Genomic DNA, 25,205 nt, shown 5'->3' on the forward strand with positions numbered 1-25,205 from the left:
TATCGATTACTGATATTGCCTGAAGAAGTCGTGCTTAACCGCATATTGTCATGATAAAGGTTCCTTGTAGACAGCGGAAATAAGAAGATACGAATATAAGACATGCTTTGAGGGCTCTGTTTTCATATAAATTGCTTATCGTCCTGTTCGTCCATGTATCCTCTCTTGTCATTATGTTGCGAATGCAATTCAAACATTTATTGTTCAATGAATAAAAAAACGCTATGATTTTGGTAATAAAACTCAATTACAATTACAATTGGTAGTCCATGATCCCGAGGAATCGGGCAGTACCTAACTGCACGGTGGATGAAATTTGCACATATGTTGCGTTTACTTTACTTGCATTTTATGTTGTTATAATTGTCAGCCACACTATAGATTGTAGATGTCTGCAAAAAATGAAATGTGTTTTGTTCTCCAAAAATGCATTGCTTGTAAAGTCTATCAGGACTGCTGCAAGCAATTAACCTGGTTGGAAATACACGTTACTGTAATTTAAAATAAATTGATTTAAATATTACAGCTTATAGAATCAGGCTCTTGTCCGTTTCCTGGGTAAAATCCGTTACCGTGTCCATTTTCAGAGGCCATAAGAAAGTGCGGTGGTAGAACCTAACAATACATGATCACATACACCCTTTGATTATATTTTACGCGGTAAAATTGATCAAAATCACGGTCTGGAGTTAAGATGTAATTTTATATAATACCGAATGCCGTACATGGATGAACAACGTAGTATGGTCAAATTAAATCACTTACAACATTTGTAAGCTAACATTTATTTATGTGCAATTTACAGTTCTTGCCAATAAATGTGTTTGAGCATACCACATCACAACATTCATTAATACCTCTATGTATGAAACCGATAATGACATCCTCATTATCAAGACGCTTTTAAGAGAAACCGTTCGTATGAGTTTCTAATTGCATGAGAGTACTATTATAGTTTCTTGATTGTACGCACATAATTGTGCGAATCAATCTTTGGGGAGATGGCGATAAAAACGCTATTATTTAAAAGCGAAAATAAAAATGCACAAAATGTTGTCACACTGTTTGTTTATAATATCGGAAAACGCTGACTTCGTGTTTTTCCTTTCGTTAGAAACATTCAAATGTTTTATATGATTAACGTTAAACCTACCGATCCGACATGAAGCGAATATATGTCTACACAAAAGGTCCTAACTTCTGCTAACAATCTTGAGGTAAGTGCTAAGAATATTAAAAGGTACTCATATATAATAAGATAACACCCAAGCGAAATAAAAGGCGTACGATGAATGCTTAATACCAATGCAGCCAAATACCCGCCGGTCAGCTGAATATATGTTTTATAACTCGCAATTGATTGAAAGAACTATGTTTTTTTCTGGTTCTGACAGCAAAACAGTGATAAGCCAAAGTTTTGTCATGAAGGTAAGTGTATTTAAGTAATTCATTTCTATAAAAGTAAATAGATATGCAAATATGGTGGTCGCTTCTACATTTTATCTAGAGAGAATCAGTACGCTTGTTGAAATGTTCGTTCTGATTGAAAGTTAATACCGACATTGAACCCATTTGTTCAGTGCTAAACATCAATATCATGTTAAGCATGATGTTCCATTCCATTTAACTCCTGGCTTGTATTTGCATTTTACAAGAGTGTGCGTCCGCAAAGGTTTTTATAAAATTGAATGAGAATATTGCATTTAAAAAATATTTGTACTTTGAATCGTACCTTTTGCGATCTAATAGCGTGGGCATGACTGTTTTGCATTTATGATAATCCGTTCAGGGTAACCTTTCATGCATGACTTGTCAACTAGCGAATGTCATGCCTTTATGCATCTACCGTGAACACCAAGTAAACCTTGGTTAGCTAAATTAGTAAAATTAACTAAAATCACCGTTGTTAGCGCCAAGTGTATCCGGGAGTCGTTAATAAGCTTATTTCCGCAATTTCAAATATGGTAAGGTAGATCATGAGGATTAAAAGCATTTCATTGGTTTGCTCGTTTTAGCTTCCCTGTTGTTTTCAGAAAAAAAACACAAGAAGGGGTATTGTCATAGTTATAGTATCGTCATCGGCAGCGAACCTTGACCACACATAAACAGCACGGAAAAGAGTTTAAAATATTTCATGGAAACTTAGTACACAAGTTGTTAACAACAATGTGAACTCGTATAGCAAACCCATAACTTATTTATGTCGAGCTTTACCCATGTTTGCTTGAAAAAGAAGAACATAACGGTCCTTCGTTGGCGTTCGTTCCTCGGCGCTCTCGCTGTTTGCTTACATAATTTTCTTTTGGATAAAATGTGTTATTTTTAAAAGCTATATTCTAGCCACAGATATTCTTAGTTTCATAATAAAATGTATCCCATTGAAATAAAAATCAAGTTTTAATTAATGGTATCGATCACCTAATAATTTCAAAAGCTAAACAGTGCCAGTTTTAATTTATATCTCGAAACAAAGCTCATTGTATTTCGTCGGTAGCAGTTTAGTCTTCACACTATTGAGTAACCAATTCTGTGTAATTTGATATTGAATAAACTGTACTGAAACACCTCAGTATTACCTTATCCATTCGATGATTAATTGTTTCTGTCATGTGTCTTGCATGTTTGTGTAATTTGAATAAGTTTGCGAACACAATTCAAATACAGTTTCTACGACGAGTTTATTAAAATGATTTATTTTAATAAAAGCAGACTGTGTGGATCAATGTTAATACCGGAATAAGAGCTATTGATATAAAAAGTTTTGTAGAAAGACCATTTATCTTTGGTATGCTTGTACGTACAATTTAGTTATTCAAAGAAGTCAGCACCTGATATCGTTTAAAGATAAAGAGGGTATGAGCTTATTTGGTCAAAAGTGCTGGCTTTGAATTGAGTTCCAATAAAGCCGATATTGCTGAGTTCAAGTTTTGGATGGAGTTTTAATCAAGCCTAGATAGCTCAGTTCACGCTTTAAATAGAGTGTCAATAAAGCCAAGAATGCTGAGTTCACGCTTTTAACATAATTTCATTCAAGTTGAGCTTTCTGAGTTCACGCTTTTGATGGAATGTATTTCGCTGTACATAATACTCATCGCAAACCATATGAATGAAGTATACATTGTATTTGTATACTGTACTCATGGGCTTATGCCTACCGTATATGTTTTTCCAAAATAAACACATTTAAAAAAAATATATAAAACCGCGATAGCTGGGTCTACGCGTTGGGTGGATTTAAAATTAAGCCGGGACTGCTATATCCACGTTTTGGCTGGAGTATCAATCAAGCCGAGATTGCTGAGTTCTTGTGTTCGATGGAGTTTGAATAAAGGCTTATGAGCTCACGCGTTGGATAAAGTTTCAAACATAGTCTCTCAGACAAATAAATAACCATAACAACAATACATTAACCTAACTATGAATTAAATCCATAAGCACAAAGTGAACAAACTCGTTTTAATAGCAGGACTTGACATCGTTTCCATTTCATGATTAATAAAACGAGTACAAAAATGAATTGACGGTATCTACGTTTTCCTTAAAGAATATGGTGTTTGGACATAATGCTTACAATTATTATATTAAACGTCTCCATCTCGGTAAATATCACTTTCTGTGATCTATGACGATTTTATAAAATGGAAAGAATGAGGGGGTGAGGGGTGGAGAGAGCATTTATATTAATAACATGGTGTTGTATCATATTTCAAAAGTTCTGCCAGACATTTTACACAATAATTAGACGTTGTCAAATGTTAAATCAGAGTTAACAACATGGTTTCTCAGAGGTAATAGTCATCATATCCACAGACAGAACTATTATTAGAAATCAACGTTTACTTACAGGATAAAGTGCTTTAAACATTATATCGAATCTGGTCTCGTAAAATGTGCGATATATCGGGTGCGGGTATGTTTCTAAACATAAACAACTTTTATCCAGACGTAATAAATAACAGCTGAATGTTTACAAACATTCACAATACTTAGTTAAGACTCAAGACACTAAGTTCACGAATATTTATAGAATAAAAGTTAATTTCTTTCCAGTCCTTAAGCCAGACTGCTATAATTGGGCCAGTATTTCGCAAAAAGGTAAGTATTTTTTACGGAACGTTTCGAACTGCTGTCCAAACTCAGGAGATTTGTTCAGTAAATATTGCAGGATTATGTGTTTATGGTAAAGAAATATCATTATACTTAGTTTTTAGAATTAAACTTCCATTGACCGTAATGTTAAAAAGTTTTGTAATATTTGCTTGACTTAAAGGGCCTTCATTGCTTATTTGGAATTGTAAATGCAATCCTTGTTTCTATCGTGCATAATTATCTCACCACTTGCAGTAACGTGTGTTTAAATATATCAATATACTTTAAAGCGCCCGGCAATCCTGGTATGCATACAATACACAACGTTCGCAGTGCTAGTTCACAATTGTAATCCCTTCACTGTACAACGTAATTACTCTCATCCGTTCACTGAACCACAACACTCTTCTTAACAATTCATTGTACCACAGCACTACTCTTAAACGTTCACTCTACCACTATATCACTCTCAGTCGTTCACTGTACTACTATAACGCCTTTACCTCCCATCGAAACACTTAATTACTCAACACCGTTTATTTCCGTTCGTGTCCTTACTTGAAACCGAACAGGCGACCTAATGTATGTTTTGTAATTAGTTTGTTTCCGTTCCGTTATGAAAACCGGACAGACGACATAATGAATGTATTTTCATAATCACAGTCCATTGTGAAGACAGATATGGCCTGAGATGAATCAGTATCGATTCTATTGCATGTCTTTAATTTGTACGTACTTCATCCAAACCGTTCAATGGTAAGCGGAATCCTTTGCGCAAAACCATTCTCACTGCATTAATAGTGATTGTTGACGGCTTGTGCGTCTAAACATTGTCTCGTTAGATTGTGTATTTTATATGAAATCATCTTGATATCTGATTTTATACAAACTCTTTTTTTTCGTGCAAATCCTAAGGCTAAAGCCACAGTATAACTGACAAGCTTGACGCATATACTTGATTATTTCCGGTTCATATTAAGATTAAGGTTTGGAGATGCTTTATTCGTAGAAAAAGCAATCCTCATATCAGGAAACGTCTGTAATTTTTATCATATCATGAATATACTTATCATACGTGTGTAAAGCCTTCATATTTCTTCACTTTAAACACAAGAGAAAAAGCGGTCAATGAATTCGATAACAATCTTCATGAATAATTTCAGACATTGATACAAAATGGGACAAGCCCAGAAAAAAGGAGAGTATAACAAGATAATTCCTGTTTTACGGCACACAGTAATTGAAACCACATAAACAACGAATAGACCCCACATTCTGAGATATAAAATACCACACAGATCCAATATTCATCGAAATTGCTTTTCAATGACTATTGCTTTTAAATGTGCTTATTTGATTAATTAGTTAAAAGGTGAACGGTTAACTAGGTATTGCTAACCAAACCACTGGAAACCGTAATGTCTGGTAGAAATGCTTGAAAAATAAGGTTTCGCTTCTGATTGTTACAAGTTACAATGCATATATTGATTAACAATCAAATAATGGTCCGAATTTGGCTATTTTTTGCCCATCTCTTTTTGACCTTTTGTTACATTTATTTAGCATTTAGAATTTAGAACGTATTCGCCACATCTCTAGAAACCTTGGTAAAAAATGATGATATCTGACCTTTACACGAACATTTAAAGGTGCTGGTAATAAAAGGGTCTTACCACTCAAAACTGATGAATGAAGGGCGAACGTTGATAACAAGAAATACCTCTCTGGCGCCCTTGTCTGTACCTTGTATAGCCTATAATTGTGATACTATACAACACACAATGCGTCCCCTTTTTTACCATAACGGTAACAAGCATATAATACAGATATATATATATTATATCAGTAATTATAAAATTGTCAAATAACAATAACATTAAAAAGTTTCAGGAAATGATATATTTGTATAAGTGTACGAGACCAACCGAGAAGAATAAACTAGCATCCAAACACCAACCCTCGCCCCTTGTACTTACAGATCAGTTAACTATGATTGCGATCGTACTCGGCAACTATTGTAAAAACTATCAAATAAGAATAAGAGGGTTTTGCGTTGGATCATTTCCATTTGCACATATATTTGCCTGGAAGCATTATCTGGGAATTGAGATGGCTTTATTTTCAACGAAACGATGGGCAGCTTACTGAATCTGTTAAGCTGCGCTGTTACCTTTTTATCTTCAGTTTCCGGCGGAAAAAATAATTCTCATTCTCATTTCGAAATTAAATCACTGATAAAATGGTTATTTGGAATATGTTTATGTTATGTACAAAGTAACAGGGAAATAATAAGGGAGAATAAAATCTCGTTTATCGTGATGTCTGTATTTTAAAGTAAGCCGTGTGTCCAAAACCTATAAGACAGAGTCAATATTTCTTCGTCGTTATTAGAATGGCTTACCTAGTTTATTACAACATTGTCCTTAAAAAATGGTGGACGTGCCAGACGTCTTTATGACATATTGTTTGAACGAATATATGTAGATGAATATTGAAATTGGGTTTATTTAATTTATGTTGATGATAGTATTGATAGAGGATTTTCCGAAAGGTAACTATTGATTTGTTCTTACTCTTTCGTAATAACAAAGAATTATGCACTTTATGTTCAAGATTAAACTATTGTTACCAGCATGTCAAACGCTCATAGGCACTAGTACATTTTAAAGACCAGTTCGTTATATACTCCCTGTTTATTTTCGGGATATATTGTGCTAAATGTAAAAACGGAACCAATATTTACCCTGAGGTAACAATAGACCTTGATCATTTTAGTCTCTCTTACATAAGACCTGATGATTATAAATAAGTACTACTAATAATAAAATGATGAAAGATAGGTTGAGTCTGTTTGGCTTGTAAGAACGAGACATATTGGACATCTCATGCAAATTTGGACACAAACATATAACATCGATATTTGTCTTAATCCATTAGCATAAACGTGCCGGACAATCTACTTACACTCGTTACGAGACTGTTTTAACATAACTTTCTGGATTAATCTACTCACACTCGTCATTGACATAAGAACTACTTTTTTCCGCACCATTACACTTATTACAGACTGTTTGAAGACACATTTCTAAAAAAAACATGACGGCTTGTGCGTCTAAACATTGTCTCGTTAGATTGTGTATTTTATATGAAATCATCTTGATATATGATTTCATAGAAACTCTTTTTTTTCCGTGCAAATCCTAAGGCTAAAGCCACAGTATAACTGACAAGCTTGACGCATATACTTGATTATTTCCGGTTCATATTAAGATTAAGGTTTGGAGATGCTTTATTCGTAGAAAAAGCAATTCTCATATCAGGAAACGTCTGTAATTTTTATCATATCATGAACATTCCTATCATACGTGTGTAAAGCCTTTATATTTCTTCACTTTAAACACAAGAGAAAAAGCGGTCAATGAATTCGATAACGATCTTCATGAATAATTTCAGACATTGATACAAAATGGGACATGCCCAGAAAAAAGGAGAGTATAACAAGATAGTTCATGTTTTACGGCACACAGTAATTGAAACCACATAAACAACGAATAGATCCCACATTCTGAGATATAAAATACCACACAGATCCAATATGCATCGAAATTGCTTTTCAATGACAATTGCTTTTAAATGTGCTTATTTGTTTAATTAGTTAAAAGGTGAACGGTTAACTAGGTATTGCTAACCAAACCACTGGAAACCGTAATGTCTGGTAGAAATGCTTGAAAAATAAGGTTTCGCTTCTGATTGTTACAAGTTACAATGCATATATTGATAAACAATCAAATAATGGTCCGAATTTGGTTAATTTTTTGCTCATCTCCTTTTGACCTTTTGTTACATTTATTTAGCATTTAGAATTTAGAACGTATTCGCCACATCTCTAGATGCCTTGGTAAAAAATGATGATATCTGACCTTGACACGAACATTTAAAGGTGCTGGTAATAAAAGGGTCTTACCACTCAAAACTGATCAATGAAGGGCGAACGTTGATAACAAGAAATGCCTCTCTGGCGCCCTTGTCTGTACCTTGTATAGCCTATAATTGAAATACTATACAACACACAATGCGTCCCTTTTTTACCATAGCGGTAACAAGCATATAATACATATATATATATATTATATCATTAATTATATAATTGTCAAATAACAATAACATTAAGAAGTTTCAGGAAATGATATATAAGTGTACGAGACCAACCGAGAAGAATAAACTAGCATCCAAACACCAACCCCCGCCCCTTGTACTTACAGATCAGTTAACTATGATTGCGATCATACTCGGCAACTATTGTAAAAACTATCAAATAAGAAAAAGAGGGTTTTGCGTTGGATCATTTCCATTTGCACATATATTTGCCTGGAAGCATTATCTGGGAATTGAGATGGCTTTATTTTCAACGTAATGATATTATGGGCAGCTTATTGAATCTGTTAAGCTGCGCTGTTACCTTTTTATCTTCAGTTTCCGGCGGAAAAAAATAATTCTCATTCTCATTTCGAAATCAAATCCCTGATAAAATGGTTATTTGGGATATGTTTATGTTATGTACAAAGTAACAGGGAAAGAATAAGGGAGAAAAAATCTCGTTTATCGTGATGTCTGTATTTTAAAGTGTGCCGTGTGTCCAAAACCTATAAGACAGAGTCAATATTTCTTCGTCGTTATTAGAATGGCTTACCTAGTTTATTACATCATTGTCCTTAAAAAATGGTGGGCGTGCCAGACGTCTTTATGACATACTGTTTGAACTTATATATATAGATGAATGTTGAAATTGGGTTTATTTAATTTCTGTTGATGATAGTATTGATAGAGGATTTTCCGAAAGGTAACTATTGATTTGTTCTTACTCATTCGTAATAACAAAGAATTATGCACTTTATGTTCAAGATTAAACTAGTGTTACCAGCATGTCAAACGCTCATAGGCTCTAGTACATTTTAAAGACCAGTTCGTTATATACTCACTGTTTATTCTCGGGATATATTGTGCTAAATGTAAAAACGGAACCAATATTTACCCTGAGGTAACAATAGACCTTGATCATTTTAGTTTCTCTTACATAAGACCTAATAATTATAAATAAATACTACTAATAATATAATGATGAAAGATAGGCTGGGTCTGTTTGGCTTGTAAGAACGAGACATATTGGACATCTCATGCAAATTTGGATACAAACATATAACATCGATATTTGTCTTAATCCATTAGCATAAACGTGCCGGACAATCTACTTACACTCGTTACGAGACTGTTTTAACATACTTTCTGGATTAATCTACTCACACTCGTCATTAACATAAGAACTACTTTTTTCCGGACCATTACACTGATTACAGACTGTTTGAAGACACATTTCTAAAAAAAACATTATGTTCTTTTCAATATTGCATTAACACAATAACATTAATGTAAGACCATACTAAGATGTACCTTGCTCTAACAACTGAGCCAAGTTGCCAGCGTGAAAAACTTCTCGCAAACTACAGAAATGGCTATGCGTTACTATTCCAGTAATCGGAATCGAAAGAATCACAATTAAAATGTAAGGTCGACGGCAAAAATAAATATCGATTTTTACATTTTATCTTAAATGGAACAATAAAAGGCGATGTAATAATTTGGTCTTCCATGATTTCATAGTATAACACTATTTTGAAATGTATATCAACAATTCTTCGGTTTAGGAGAAGTAGGATCGCACATTGATTTGTGCTACTAACTAACGCCCCCTCGAACGATACATGCACAACCCATATAACGATATATGCTAGATCTACCCTTGGTTATTTGCTGATTGAAATTGAAGAAATATTGCGTAAGAATTTCACCAAACAATACAACAAATTCATGTTTTTCAAATTCAAACTTGAGAACTATATAACCATTGTTTTTGTATTTAAATATTGGCCTCTGATATGTGTGCCTTTAAACAAGATCGCGGTGGGGTACATGAAGAAAAACACAAATAGTAGTTAAATATCAACGAATTGCTTATCAATACAATACAAGAGTTCTTGCATTCGAATATTGTATCATAAAAATCATTTATATATTCAAGAAGTTATAGATAATCACCAGACACCATCGATGAGGATAAAACCGCTACATATAAATGACGTACGTAGGTAGTTGTTTGCAGGCACTAAGTTTGTATAGATTCAAGTATCGACCAAGGATGGATGTCTTGCTGATACCGATATCAAAACAAATACCTGATCGAATAATACACAAATAGTTCTTGTCTGTTTTGAGGGACAATAATATATTTATTTCGAAAAGCTTGTGTAACGAAATATTACTGTCGGCATATTTGAACGTATTTCTTTCTTGTATAGAAGTATTGTATAGCTGTTTTAATTACAAATTACATACAGAGGAATGTCATCGATCAAATAAGCGTTCCTTTTCATAAAAAAACTAGATAAATATCATAAAACTTTTGCCAATAATACTACAATATGCCAGATGCGACTCATTTTCCTATGTTTTTTTGTTTCTAGTCATTTGAACCAACTACAGTGTCTTGAAGATACTTATAAATATGGAGTAAATGTTAGCCGATCCTAGGGGTTTTCGATAATGATGTGCAATTTATCGAAATTGTCAATTAACTGTTTCAATCACACTGAGAATGCTGGGTTCATACTGTGTATGTATTGTATGTTTCACACGGATCATTTTTCCAAACATGTTCATATTAATTACTGATGTTTGTAGAGCTACATATTCGTTCATAATATCGCCAAACTTCGATTGATCGAACAGCTTCAAAACGACATTCTGTATTTCCTCGGCAAGATACAATTCAAAAATAAGAAACTTTCATGAAAGACCGGAAAGATTAAAGTTGTCTTTGCATTTTCATAATCTACACCTAACAGTTAAATGTGCATCCTCACAATGATATTTAATAAACACAATAGGTTGAACAATGCCTCATGAACAATACTTAATACACCCACTGGACAGGATTTCGTACTTTTAATAATTGTTTCCATGATTATTACAAGAGAACGGCTTTACAAAAAACTGTTCAAATATTGTACCTTTCTAAAACTTTATGCATTTATTTCCAGGTCACCAGCTCCTTGCTATGTTTTGATTTGGTATGTATGTTTGTTATTCATGTCGAAACAAAATGATGAAAATATTAGCAAATGTTACTTATTAACATGTACGCGACCATAAAAAATATTCTTGTATCTTCTATATATCACCAAACTGTATGGTAAGGAAGATTTGGTCTATAATATTTAAATATTTAAAAAAAATATATACAATTTTACGACGAACTGTAGCTTTTAGGGCTATAATAAGGATCGGCTTGGATGACTTTTATATCATACTTGAACAATAAATAATAATAAATAAATAAAACATAGTTGTCGATCAGATCAAAGTGATATTGTTCATTATAAGACATTAATATATCTAATTAAGAAATCGTTTTATACATTTAACAAATAATACATGGAGCCAAGGGAATGCAATCCAGTCACATCATTTTAAACAATGATTACAACTGCGACACTTATTTTTGAAGACATAGCAACTTCTTCAATAAAATAAGCGTTGTCGATAGAAAAGAGCGAGTGCTTACTATGTATTGTGTTCAAATCCTATGAATTTATTGCCCGATCCTCAAGATGTAAGAGTTTTGCCAGGAAAACGAGCTAGGCTGGGTTTTGTTAAGAAAACAGTTGCTGTTAGGCATTTTATTATTTGGCATATTATTATCGCGGACTGTAATCTAGATTAGTGAAAGTAGTGTGGTCTTGTTTTCGGAAATATCAGACTATGTTCAACAAACAATATCCGTACACAAATAATGGTAAAGTACGTTAAACGTGCTAAATTTAAAGTTCGTGAACAAAAGGTTAATAGTATAGTTTTAAGTATTATATACGTACTTCGATAGACATGAATTACTCATTTAATGTCATGATTCTTACCTAACAATCATTGAAGTCATACCGACATTGAACCCGATTCTTCAGTGCTATAAATCCAACAAAAGTTCAGCATGATTTTCCATTCCACTTAGTTCCTGCCTTTTATTTGCATATTTTAAGCATATGAGTCCGGTAAGCTTTATAATATGCATTTGCAATTATTTGCACCTGGGATCATACCAATAACGTTCACTATTATCAGCCAGCTGATTTCGTGGGCATGACTGTTTTGTATTCATAATGAATCCGTTAAGGGTAACATTTTATGACTGACTTGTCAATAGCAATTAACATTTTAATAGTTATTGTTCACACATGCCTTAATGCATCTACCGTGAACCCAAACAAATAAATTATTGTTGCTACCGCGTATGTTTTAAGTGTTGTTTTGGTTAAAGTCGAGCAATGTCGTGGAAGGAAAAAGAGCAATGTTCTCTAAAAGCAAGAATTAAGTCACATGTGGTAGGGTCATTAAGAAATACAGCAAACTTCTTCATCCAAAATAGCCACTGGCTGAGTATGATGGGTTTATTCCTTGACGGTCTCTGAACAAACCAATATAAACCGAATATCCCTTGTTTACCAACAACAAAGTTGGGTTGGTTATGTGAGATTGCTTACCTCGATGAGTCGTTATTCAATTCTGCAATGTAAAAAATATGTTCTTGTATATCATAGTGCTTTGTTCGTTTCAGCTTGCCTCTTTTTCGGCATCGTTGTGCAAAAGATTAGCTTTTACTATACAATTTGGAAAACAGTTAAATACATATAAAAGAAAACTTGGCACACATGTTGACAGCAAAAATGCCCACTCATTTAGCAAAGCTCATAATATTTAACAAGTTTCATTGTATTTCGTTCGTAGCAGTTAAGTATTCTCATTTTCAATTTACCAGTTCTCTGTTATTTCATATTAAATTAACTGTACTGAAACATCTCCTTATAACCTTATATATTTAACGATTAACTGTTTCTGGCAAGTGTATCACATGTTCGTGCAATTTAAATAAGTGTGTACATACAACTCTCGGACATTGACTTAGATGAAGGTTTTAAAAGGAAGTGTTTTTGTAAATAAAAGGAGACTGTTTTGATCAATGCATCTATCAAGATGTGTTTGTTGTAAATGATGTGATTATTGACGGATTGTGTCCCTGGACCTGGTATCGTAAGATTGTGTATTTTATACGAATTCAACTGGTTTACTGATATCTGATCTCATAAAATCTCTTTCAATTCATGCAAAACAACAGGTCTCAGCGACAGAATAACTGACAGATTTGACACATACACTGGCTTATTTCCGGTTCCTATTTCGATTGAGGTTGGAGATTCTTTGTTCGTAAACAAAGTAAAACTCAAATCAGGAAACGCCTGGCAATGTTAGCATGGATATAACAATGATAGGTGTGTAAATCCTACATATTTCTTCAATTTAAACTGAAGGCTAAACGTTCATTAAACTCGATAACGATCTTCATTAATAATGCAGACATACGCATAATTGGTTTCGCGTATAAAACACCTGCTATTTAATCAGAATATGCCCACCATTGAAAAGCTTGATAATAAATCTTTCGATTTCAATAGTATAATAAAAACTACAGAGACAATCCCAATAGTCGGAAAGGATAAACACCTGCTAAAAGACAAAAGAAAATAACCCAAAAACAATGAACAAAAGACACAACGTATAAATACCACATGCTGAGATACAAATATAACAAACAGATCCCATACGCATCAATTATTTTATTCAATGACGCTTGCTTTTATCGAGTGTTTAACTTGTTTAATTGTTTAATTCGATATAACTAACGAAAAAGGACACTGAAATGGCCTGTACGTATACTAGGACTCCGGTTTCGTTATCTTTAGTTGTTTATTTAATGATTGATCGCATTTGTTCTTGCATTTATACTGTAGGGAGGTAGTAGGGCACGCGAGTAAGTTCTATAAAGCGTGCATGTGATTGCTTTCGAATTAGTGTAAATGTTACTGAAAAAATAATTTAAGATAGCACTAAGGTAAAGCAAAAAATTGTAATTAAAAATGTATTGTAATGGTTCTAAAAACAGCTTTAAGATTAAAAGTATGTATCATCCGAGTCCGTTTCCCGGGATATCACCAGTACAAGGGTCATTTTGACAGGCAAAGAGCAGTGTACTAGTATTGCTTGGACAAAATATTATTGGTTGCTAGGGATGATACATACATAATTTGTATTTTTAGAAGACTATGCTACAGATTGTGAAAAGGCAGGTTACTATGCATTTGAAATTATATATACTATAGTAAAAGGCTCTTTTTCACTCACAAATGATCAATGAAGGGCAAATGTTGGTAACAAGAAACACCTCTCTGAAGCCCGTACGTGTAATCAGGACGTGCGCTTTCTTAAACATAACGGAAACAAGCATATCATACAGAAATATATGATATCAATAAATATATATGAGGCAAATAACGATCACATTGAAAGGTCTTATTAAGTTATTTAGTTGTATAATACGAAACCAACCGAGAATGATTTTATCTTCAATCTCCTTTTTTCGCCGGAATTTTTTTTCCATTTAGAACAAAATCACTGATATATAATTGTGTATGCAATGGTTAACAAAGTAACAGAAATAATTGAAGGGTCTGTCTGTCTGTCTGTCTGTCTGTCTGTCTATCTTTTTATTAACATAACGTTCCAGGTAACCCCTTAACACGCATTATAACCTGTATTAACACAATGTTCCGTAAATCTCACTTACATTCATTGTTACCTGTTTTAACACAATGTTCCAGAAATCTCACTTACATTCATTGTTACCTGTATTAACACAATGTTCCGGAAATGACATTTACATTCATTATTACCTGTATTAAAACAACGTTCCGGAAATCACACTTATATTCATTATTACTTGTATTAACACAATGTTCCGGAAATCTCACTTACATTCATTATAACCTGTATTAACACAATGTTCCGGAAATCACACTTACATTCATTGTTACCTGTATTAACACAATGTTCCGGAAATCTCACTTACATTCATTGTTACCTGTATTAACACAATGTTCCGGAAATCTCACTTACATTCATAGTTACCTGTATTAACACAATGTTACGGAAATGACATTTACATTCATTATTACCTGTATTAAAACAACGTTCCGGAAATCACACTTATATTCATTATTACTTGTATTAAAACAATGTTCCGTAAATCACACTTACATTCATTATTACCTGTATTAAAACAATGTTCCGTAAATCACACTTACATTCATTATTACCTGTATTAACACAATGTTCCGGAAATCTCACTTACATTCATTATTACCTGTATTAACACAATGTTCCGAAATTTCACTTACATTCATTGTTACCTGTATTAAAACAACGTTCCGAAATCACACTTACATTCATTGTTACCTGTATTAACACAATGTTCCGTAAATCACACTTACATTCATTGTTACCTGTATTAAAACAACGTTCCGAAAATCACACTTACATTCATTGTTACCTGTATTAAAACAACGTTCCGAAATCACACTTACATTCATTATTACCTGTATTAAAACAACGTTCCGAAATCACACTTACGTTCATTATTACCTGTATTAAAACAATGTTCGTAAATCACACTTACGTTCATTATTACCTGTATTAAAACAATGTTCGTAAATCACACTTACGTTCATTATTACCTGTATTAAAACAATGTTCCGTAAATTACACTTATATTCATTATTACCTGTATTAAAACAACGTTCCGAAATCACACTTACATTCATTATTACCTGTATTAAAACAATGTTCCGTAAATCACACTTACATTCATTATTACCTGTATTAAAACAATGTTCCGTAAATCACACTTACGTTCATTATTACCTGTATTAAAACAATGTTCCGTAAATCACACTTACGTTCATTATTACCTGTATTAAAACAATGTTCCGTAAATCACACTTACGTTCATTGTTACCTGTATTAAAACAATGTTCCGTAAATCACACTTACGTTCATTATTACCTGTATTAAAACAATGTTCCGTAAATCACACTTACATTCATTATTACCTGTATTAAAACAATGTTCCGTAAATCACACTTACATTCATTGTTACCTGTATTAAAACAATGTTCCAAAATCACACTTACATTCATTGTTACCTGTATTAAAACAACGTTCCGGATATCCCTATTACACCTATTATAAACTGTATCATTACAACATTCTGGATGCCCTCTAATATAATTATAAAATGTATTAACACAACGTTCCAGATAACCCCCCTACAATAATTTGACTGGTTTTAAGTGCAACCGTACAAGAGTAGAGAATGACAACATGAAGTTTGAAATTGCATTAACAAGGCTAAAGAATACAGAAACGAACACGAAAATATGAACATAAACAGTGCAGTAAAAACATTTAAACCGGAGTACAGGTTTTTATAACAGTCCAATTTGTCAGTTAAAACTAAATTTAAGTGACAACAAGAATGGATTTAATGCATTTACAGATATAATCGCTGCATAATTATTTGTGTGAATGCCAATTTTACGAAAGATGCGATGGTTTAAGAGACCATAATAATAAACAGTTTAATTAAATTGTTAAACATCGGTATTTTGCAGGAAACAATATTGCTCTGTATGACATTCATTGCGCGCCAGCACATTAACCGGTAAAATGCTTAAACAAACGACAATGGAACGTCATTCTCAAAACCGGAAAAATAATGCAATGAATCTCTAAAACTGTTAGTGAGATAGGACTTTACGCCTGGTTGGAAAGTTTGAACCGCCAGTGAACTCGAGTGTTCGGTAAAAGAGTGCTGAGTAAAAATAAGTGTTCAGTTAAAATAAGAAATTATGGCAAGCATTTATAAACTTAATAAAAACGTTTCAGAATGTTTTTTGCATACATAATGGATCGTAAATTTATTAATATTACTTATTTGGTTATTTTGTTGATATTTTATATTGGTCCTTTCTACCAATGTCGATAAATTATAAGGAGAAGCTCTGAGAGTGAATCATTTTGTAAGTAAATACCATTCATTTCAACTTAGCACTAATAAGCTCGCAAATTTTACAATATTAATAATAATAATAATCACAAAAATAGTAATAATAATAATAATAATAATAATAATAATAATAATAATAATAATAATAATAATAATAATAATAATAATAATAATAATAAAAATAATCATAATCATAATCAAAATAATAATTATGATAAAAATAATAATGATAATGATAATGATAATAACAATAATAATAATTTATTGGTGTTAATTTTAATTCTCATTTTCTCTTTATTATTATGATAAATGGTCGAATATAAGTACGCGTTGCTAAGCATGAAGTGCAGAAAAAATTATAAACAAACATCATCGTCGCTCGTTCAATAAGAACAAGCTTTGATAAAGAGTGTGTCAATGACAGGCAGGCAATTCAGACATTCCATTGATATAAGATCAAACGAACTGTTTGTGAATGCTATCTACAGAACTTGAATCACGGGGAGAATTTCTGTGTGATCATATGTTTTGACATATAACTCTTTTAATATATATTTAAAATGGACTGTACTTTAGGCTTTATATGGTGTTCTGAGGTGAAAACCTCAACGCACTTTCAGTCGAACCAGAGACTTGCATGCTCGTTCAATATGTATTTTACCACCTCTGAACCATTTTCAATTGAATATCTAAAACGGATTGTTAGTTTCACGAAATTTAAATACCGATCAAATGTTTCCACCGACTGTAGTTGTTTTTGCTTTAAACGTTTTCTTCCGTGTTTCCGTTACAGTGTTTTTTCAGTTAGTGATCCCAAAGACGAATGGGGTTTATCATGGTTCTCCGCTTTCTCGGATATCAAAATTAGTGTGTTGTTTGGGGCATCTTGTGTCTCTTGTTAATGTCAGTTAGGCTCTAAATAGGTATTCTGGTACATGGGCATACATTTATTCTGATCATGGATAGTTGTATTCACCTTTTTAATATGTTTCTATTATGTCTATGTTATTTAGTGGCATTTTGTGTATCTTATGTAGTGTGTTTGGTTAATTAAATCTAAATATTTTATCCAGGCATATTTGCTTGTTCCCCGGTGTAAGATGTCCATGGCATCATAAAATCATGCACGATTCATTGAATGTAATGTTTAAATACCTTCTCGGTATATTCTCATCATGTTTGATACAGTGAATTGCTTGTATTTAGACAATACCGAAATACCTACAGTTTGTTTGATCTAGTAACTAATTTGCTTAAAGTTATGTTCGATATATAATCTCTACATACACGATTTATTGACTAATGTTTTAAGGCTTCTTCGAAATTACGACTTTATGTTCGACCCAGTTTGAAGATGTTCCCTGCATAACTTACTACTTTATGACCTATCCAATGATTTATTTGTTTAAATAAACCTCAAAATACAAATAATGATCTAACCAGATTTTTTTTCAAACTTTCTTATCATGACTTCATTATACTTGATCTAGTGGCAACTTGTTTCAAACCTGTCCTCGGCATTTGTTTAAAGATATTTTCAGAATGATTACACTATGATATATCTACTGTTTTATTTGTTTTAGAGCATTATCAGCATCACTAACGTATGCTTTACCCAGTGGCTTATTTGTTTGAAAACATTTCAAGAATCAATACGCAATGCTTGATTCAATAATTTGCCATAACCAACGATCCAGTGACCACTGTGTTTTTCGGAATAATTATTCTTGATCATGTGACTAATTTATTTCAAGACGTTCTCGGTGTTACATTATCAAAGTTGATCCTATGACACATGTTTTAAAGGAAGTCTAGGTTTTACTTCATTATGCTTGATCCAATGACCAATGTTTTGAAGAAAGTCTCGGATTAAGTTTACTTATGTTTGATCTAATGACTCATGTTTTGAAGGAAGTCCCCGATTAATTCACTTATGCTTGGTCCAAAGTATCATGTTAAAAGAAAGTCTCGGATTAAGTTCACTTATGCTTGGTCCAATGTATCATGTTTTAAAGAAAGTCTCGGATTAAGTTCACTTATGCTTGGTCCAATGACTCATGTTTAAAATAAAGTCTAGGATATACTTCATTATGCTTGGTCCAATGATTCATGTTTTAAAGGAAGTCTGGGATTTACATCATTATGCTTGATCCAATAATTCATGTTTTAAAGAAAGTCTCGGATTAACTCCATTATGCTTGATCCAATGATTCATGCTTTGAAGGAGGTTTCGGATTAAATTCATTATGCTAGATCTAATGACTCATGTTTTGAAGGACGTCTTGGATTTTATTATTTGTGCTTGATCTAGTGAAATGTTTGTTAAACACAGTCTCGGCATTACCATTGCATGCCTTATCCAGTGACTTTTTGCTGCTTTCGAGCTTTTTTCCTTTATAACTGCGACATTTGTAGTATTTGATAAATGGAATTATGAGCTTTAGCCTGACAACAGCGTTGTGTATAGTTGGTTTCAACTGCATACTCAGAGATAGACTAATATCACCGGAACCGGAACTACACACTCACCTACATCAAGTTAAAAATGCTATATATGTAAGAAAAGCTAGCCAACGATACTCGTTGATGATGAGTAAAAACATGACGTTTATTTACGAAAGTTAAAAGACATTTCAATTGCAAGATTGTACCATTTTAGTTTCAAATACTCATTCAAAAGGTCATTGAGCGAAACACTCAGTTTCGAAACTAACATTTTGTGTTTTCGTAGTTGTTAAAGAAAATCGCCATAATACCAGGATCAGGCTTATCAATGCATGTACTAACATACTTTATATATATCGGCCGTACTTGAGCAAATAATAGTTGGCAAGATTAATAAGATAGCGAATAATACATACTGGTTTTCAGATAGAAGTGATTTCACCGGGATTTTAGAACGGGTAATTTGGCTTAATCAATCCTATATATCTTAAAATAGCTCACTCATGTGAGTTCCTGATTTACCACTTTCATATTATACAAATAAAAGACAAAAAAGTGCACGACATTCAGAAGCTACATTAACAATACATCTACGACACGTTGAATACTATAGATGCTTAGATGAAATAAATGGGTTGTTACACATGTTTTTTCCATTATAAATCGAAATTTCGAAAACGCCATTATGCATATTTTGAATTCTTGTTTTAAGTAGTCATCACTTTGATACGAGAAAAAAACATCATGGTGAACAAATATAACGTAGCGAACCTATTATTGTTGCGTCATTTGACCTCGACTTTCCTTGAATGTATGTACGTGTTTATATAACACGTATGTACAAGGCATAACACTTTGTCAGCATGTTGTTGCATTTAAAGACTTTTCCTTTAGACATCAGCCACAAAACATGTGTTTCTTTTTTCCATTTATATAACGCACTTTCAAGTTTTCTGTATATCAATGCCTGTATTGAATATGCTACGGAATGCTGGCGTCATTAGATGTATCTAATTGAATACAAAAAAGCACTGGACAGTTTTTTCGATTTATTAACAAATGCGTACGTATGAACCAATTCACTTTGCGACATCAAAGGGAATTAAGTATCCAATCACATTCAACAATTTCTTCTTTAGCCTATCCGAATAGTTTATAACCCCTTCAAACGAACGAACCTTGGGTATTAGTGTATTGAGAATACGAATTAGTCATAAAACACCCCATAAAGAATCAGCAATGATTCGACGAAAACACTGATTAACTATAGAGTTTTATTTTTTACCAATTGAACCTTCGCCTAGAAAAGTGCAGGTTTGAAAGCAGAAAATAAGTTGTTTACCATCTTCCAGCCCAATCCTATGTTTTGATATTTCATATTCGATATTGCATACTTTGTAGTTTTTGGTCAATAATGAAATTGTTTGTACCCAAATATGGAAACTTCAAAAAAATATCCGTGTTAGAAGTTTGTTGATACCGTTTCATACAGTAGCCTAATGTGCATGCGCAAATATTCTTTCGCAAACCTACTCAAAATAAATAGGATATTTGGCGTCGATTTCAATTGCATTTATAACGAAGTAATTGATAATTACTATTTTTACAGTGGTTATAGAAAAAAATAATTATACAAAAAAAATGAAAAAAAAAAATGTCATTTTAAAGGGTAATTAGCAGGTACATAAAAGGTACTTTAAAAGTGCGTATTTTATTTGTCAAATTTGACGTCAAATTAGTATAACAATACAATAACACTGCGAGGAATGTTGTAACGGATTGTCTATCCCTCCTCGAAAGACGTGATAAACATATGCAAATGCAGCACAAACAAGCTAAATGAGCGAAAGTGCGCATTCTTGCCGTTGCAAGCATGCCGGGAGGAAATGAGTGATTAACTACCCTATACATCATATAAAGCTAACACGAAAAAGTGTAGGAAAAATAGCGTACTGAATTTATGTACGAGACGCGTAATAACAGGTTGTGGAGGGTACTGTAGATTAAACGTCGTCGGGATTGGATTTAAAGTAGACGACTTACGAATGAGGTTGTTTGTCAATCAAACCATTTGCAATAATGTTTGATTTTGATAATTTATGACATGGTATGATTTTGTTATCATTTTAGATGGTATAGCTTGTTAATAACTTAAATGAACCTAAGTACGTCATGATAGAAACATTTTTTCAAAATCTGGCATGAATGACATTAAGTCAATTAATGGCACTGTTTGGTGATTCATTTAAACAGTGGTTTTCTAAACATGCATCAAATAGTGCAAAAAACATGTGTAACTAGGCATACAAATTTGACATAACTGTACATCGGATAGCTTCAGATTTTTGACTTGTTAAGAAGATGTATTTTAACGCAGGCACGCAATGTAAGTCTTAAACTGTTTTACAGACATATGTTCGTATTGCAGGTAATTGATACTGCATCAAAACCCGAATTATTAATATCATAAAGAAGAACTCATGTAGTTGCAATCGGAACGACTCGGCTATGTTCCAAATATAATAATTAATTATTAATACGGGTCTTCAAAAATAGTCCAACATAGGGACGCCCATATTAAAATAGTGTTGTTTGTGTTTTCAGCCTTTAATGTATCTTGCAAATTGAACACATGGCAAAGAGTATCAAGTTTCTTTTTCTTTTAATCTTATTTCAAGTTTCTGTAAAGCGTAACTAAGACACGAATCGATAAATGATTTGTTACAAGATAACGATATTGTCATCACATTTTCGTATATCTTAAAAATTATTTACGATGTCTTTACCGAAGCTTGCCGGATATTGTAAAGTAGTTACGATTGATGAAGTTGTTTTATCATGTTATCTCGAGCAACTTTTAATACAGCGTATCGCTTGCTGATGAATTGCTGTCAAGCAAGGTACAAGATAACCGGTCGGGATATATTAAAAGTGCAGTCAGTCTGATATTACATTTGTTAGACACTATTTCCCAAACATTTTGTTTTATCTTAGGACTGGACCTTCGACTCACACGTATCAGAGTAAATCTGACTATTTCAAACGATTAGTATGCGCAATAATTTTTCAATATTGCAATATGAGTACAGTGTCGACCCGTGCTTGGCGTGCCTAGTTCTGGTGATATAACTGTGCAACGTTGTTATATGATTTAACTAATTGACAAATAGAATACACCAATACAATATCAGGATAAAATTGTGTATTAAAAGCCATTAAAAGTGCAATATTTATTTAGCAAGACTGCCTTGAACCGCCATTTTGACCCGGTATTGATATATATTTTATGAGCCTAGTCTGCACATTGTACACAAACACACCAATATGTCAGTGCAAAATGCCACAGACATTGCTCATTACATCTGGTTGAAATCAAAGCCATGACCTGTCGCTCTTTAGTACGATATTCTACCACGTGACATTATATAGATATTGAATACCTGGTTCCGTTTTTTAATCTTTTCCTTCAGTTTTGGAATAAAAAGTCAGTCCTTCAAATGACCATATCATCGTACAATCTGAGTTATATTACACCTGCATAGCTTTCTTAATATACAGGCATTTGTCGGGACTGGAGCTCCCAACAACTCGCCCATCAAGCTATACGGTATAAATGCCACTCTAAACAAATACCTGGTTGCATTATACACCACGAATACAACAGCGATTCGATTTCTTATCCCAAATGCATTGAACGAATTCAATTAGTTTATACCATTGAGTGTATTTGCATATCCACATTGCTCGTATGCTACGAAAGAGTTCCTTATTAGGATATAGTAGTCGGCATTTGAAAGATTATATCTTCTAAGGCAATCACACTGCCACATTTTGGCTTTGTTTGGACAACTGGTGTATAATCCAATTATTGATGTTCTTATTATTACCCGGTTTGTATTCATATGTAGTCTGTCGATATTGATTCGTGTTTCTCTTGTTTACCAAGTTCGTCTAAATATGTTATGGCAACTGGATGCGTTTATATTCCGATGATGAATGGTCTTAATGAAACATATCATGCATGCATAAACAGTATGTTATGTTGTCTTTATATGACAAAGACGAGTTTCTTGTATATTGTATGTCAGGCCTTAATATTGTGTCTATTGGCGTTGTCGTTTTGTAACTTAGATTGACCTCTGTAGGCATGTTCGTCTTGTAACTTAGGTTAACCTCGGTAGGCATGGCTGTCCTCTAACTTAGTTTGTTACCTGTAGGCAAAGCCTTCCTGTATCCTTTTTTGATCCCTGTAGTCAAAGCCGTCCTGTATCTTAGTTTGATCCCTGTAGGCAAGGTCGTCCTGTAACTTAGATTGATCCCTGTAATCACAGTTGTCCAGTATATAAGTTTGAACTCTGTAGTCGTCCTGTTACTTAGTTTGACCCATGTAAGCAAGGTTGTCCGGTTACTTTGTTTGGTCCATGAAGGGAAAGTCGTCCAGTATCTAAGTTTGTTCCCTGTAGGCAAGGTCGTCCAGTATCTAAGTTGGTCCCCTGTAGGCAAAGTCCTTCTGTAATTTAGTTTGACCCTTGTCGTTTCCACTCTATTACTGCTATGCGAACATTATCTCAAATGTTGGTGATAGTTCTCACACACCCAGCAGTTTTACTCCTTTTAAAATTCCCTGTATCACCCTCCTCTAAATTCTTGGCCGGTGATCGATATTCAGCACCAAATAAACACAATACATACAACATAACTATTGAGTTATATAGATACTTCGTGACTCCAATAATATTCTCAATAACATAAGGTTTGATTAGCATAACATTATTATACCGATAGTGTATCGTCACTTGCTGAATGAATATTCTCAGACGCCCCAATAAACGGTATGCATATAAAAAGATCAGATGCAGTCTGAAATTGAGTACAAAAGGCAAAAAAATATTTTACTTTACTTACAATACCCAATGACTATATACGAATAAGACAGTTTGTGTTGCATTCATGAGTCGTATATATTTCTCTAGCAGGTGATATAAACAATATTACTGAACATGAATATTAAAACATTAAATAAAATATGCACTACCTACTTCATATTCTTGTAATAAACCTAACTGTCGGTCCTTAAATAAGTTTTCAACACTAATGTGTACCAATACTGCATTGAGCTAAGGCTTTTCAGGCATTATTTAATTTACCCCACTCATGTGACTATATTCTTTCTTTTAGGCTAATTTGCTTTTTCATTTCCAATACATTTATCGCCTTACTTAAATGGGAATATGGGCTTGGAGCTGACAACAGTTGTTAATCAGATTGTAGATTACTCCATTGTTACTTAGAGTTCCCCGTAGACATATAAACGCCTGTAAGTGCTGTGAACCTATCGCAATGGATAAAATATTTCTTTGAGGATATCTGTCACGCCAAATAAGTTATCAATGTCATAATATTCCCGCACATATAATCGCCCGATGCATACAAATTGTTATGAAGGTTGCCGTTGTGTTGTTGACATGTGTTTATTTGTCTGGTACGAAGATTTGACGAAAATCACACCATAGAACCAGCTTCTGCAACACGCAGGACAGAACGAAGCAAAGGTCACACCAGCGGTTAATGTCATTAACACACAGTGTGACGATAGATAGTGCGTAAACATTCACATCTAAAATTAGAACTTACAAAAATATTGTCCATACACTCAAATGATAAA

General features: G+C 33.2%; 1 protein-coding gene across 1 annotated transcript in view; it reads right to left on the bottom strand.

The window, feature by feature from the left end:
• The window catches only part of LOC128241275 (dynein heavy chain-like), a 36,359-nt gene extending 11,775 nt beyond the window's left edge, over nucleotides 1-24,584 (bottom strand). Inside the window, exons 1-2 of the mRNA XM_052958218.1 lie at nucleotides 24,580-24,584; nucleotides 23,752-23,859 (exon numbers count right to left, since the gene is read on the bottom strand). Of these exons, the coding sequence (XP_052814178.1) occupies nucleotides 23,752-23,859; nucleotides 24,580-24,584 (113 nt within the window). The remainder of the gene's footprint in view (nucleotides 1-23,751; nucleotides 23,860-24,579) is intronic.
• Nucleotides 24,585-25,205: the final 621 nt, after the last annotated feature.

The sequence above is a fragment of the Mya arenaria genome, chromosome 7 (assembly GCF_026914265.1).
Source record: "Mya arenaria isolate MELC-2E11 chromosome 7, ASM2691426v1".
Taxonomy (NCBI): Eukaryota; Metazoa; Mollusca; class Bivalvia; order Myida; family Myidae; genus Mya; species Mya arenaria.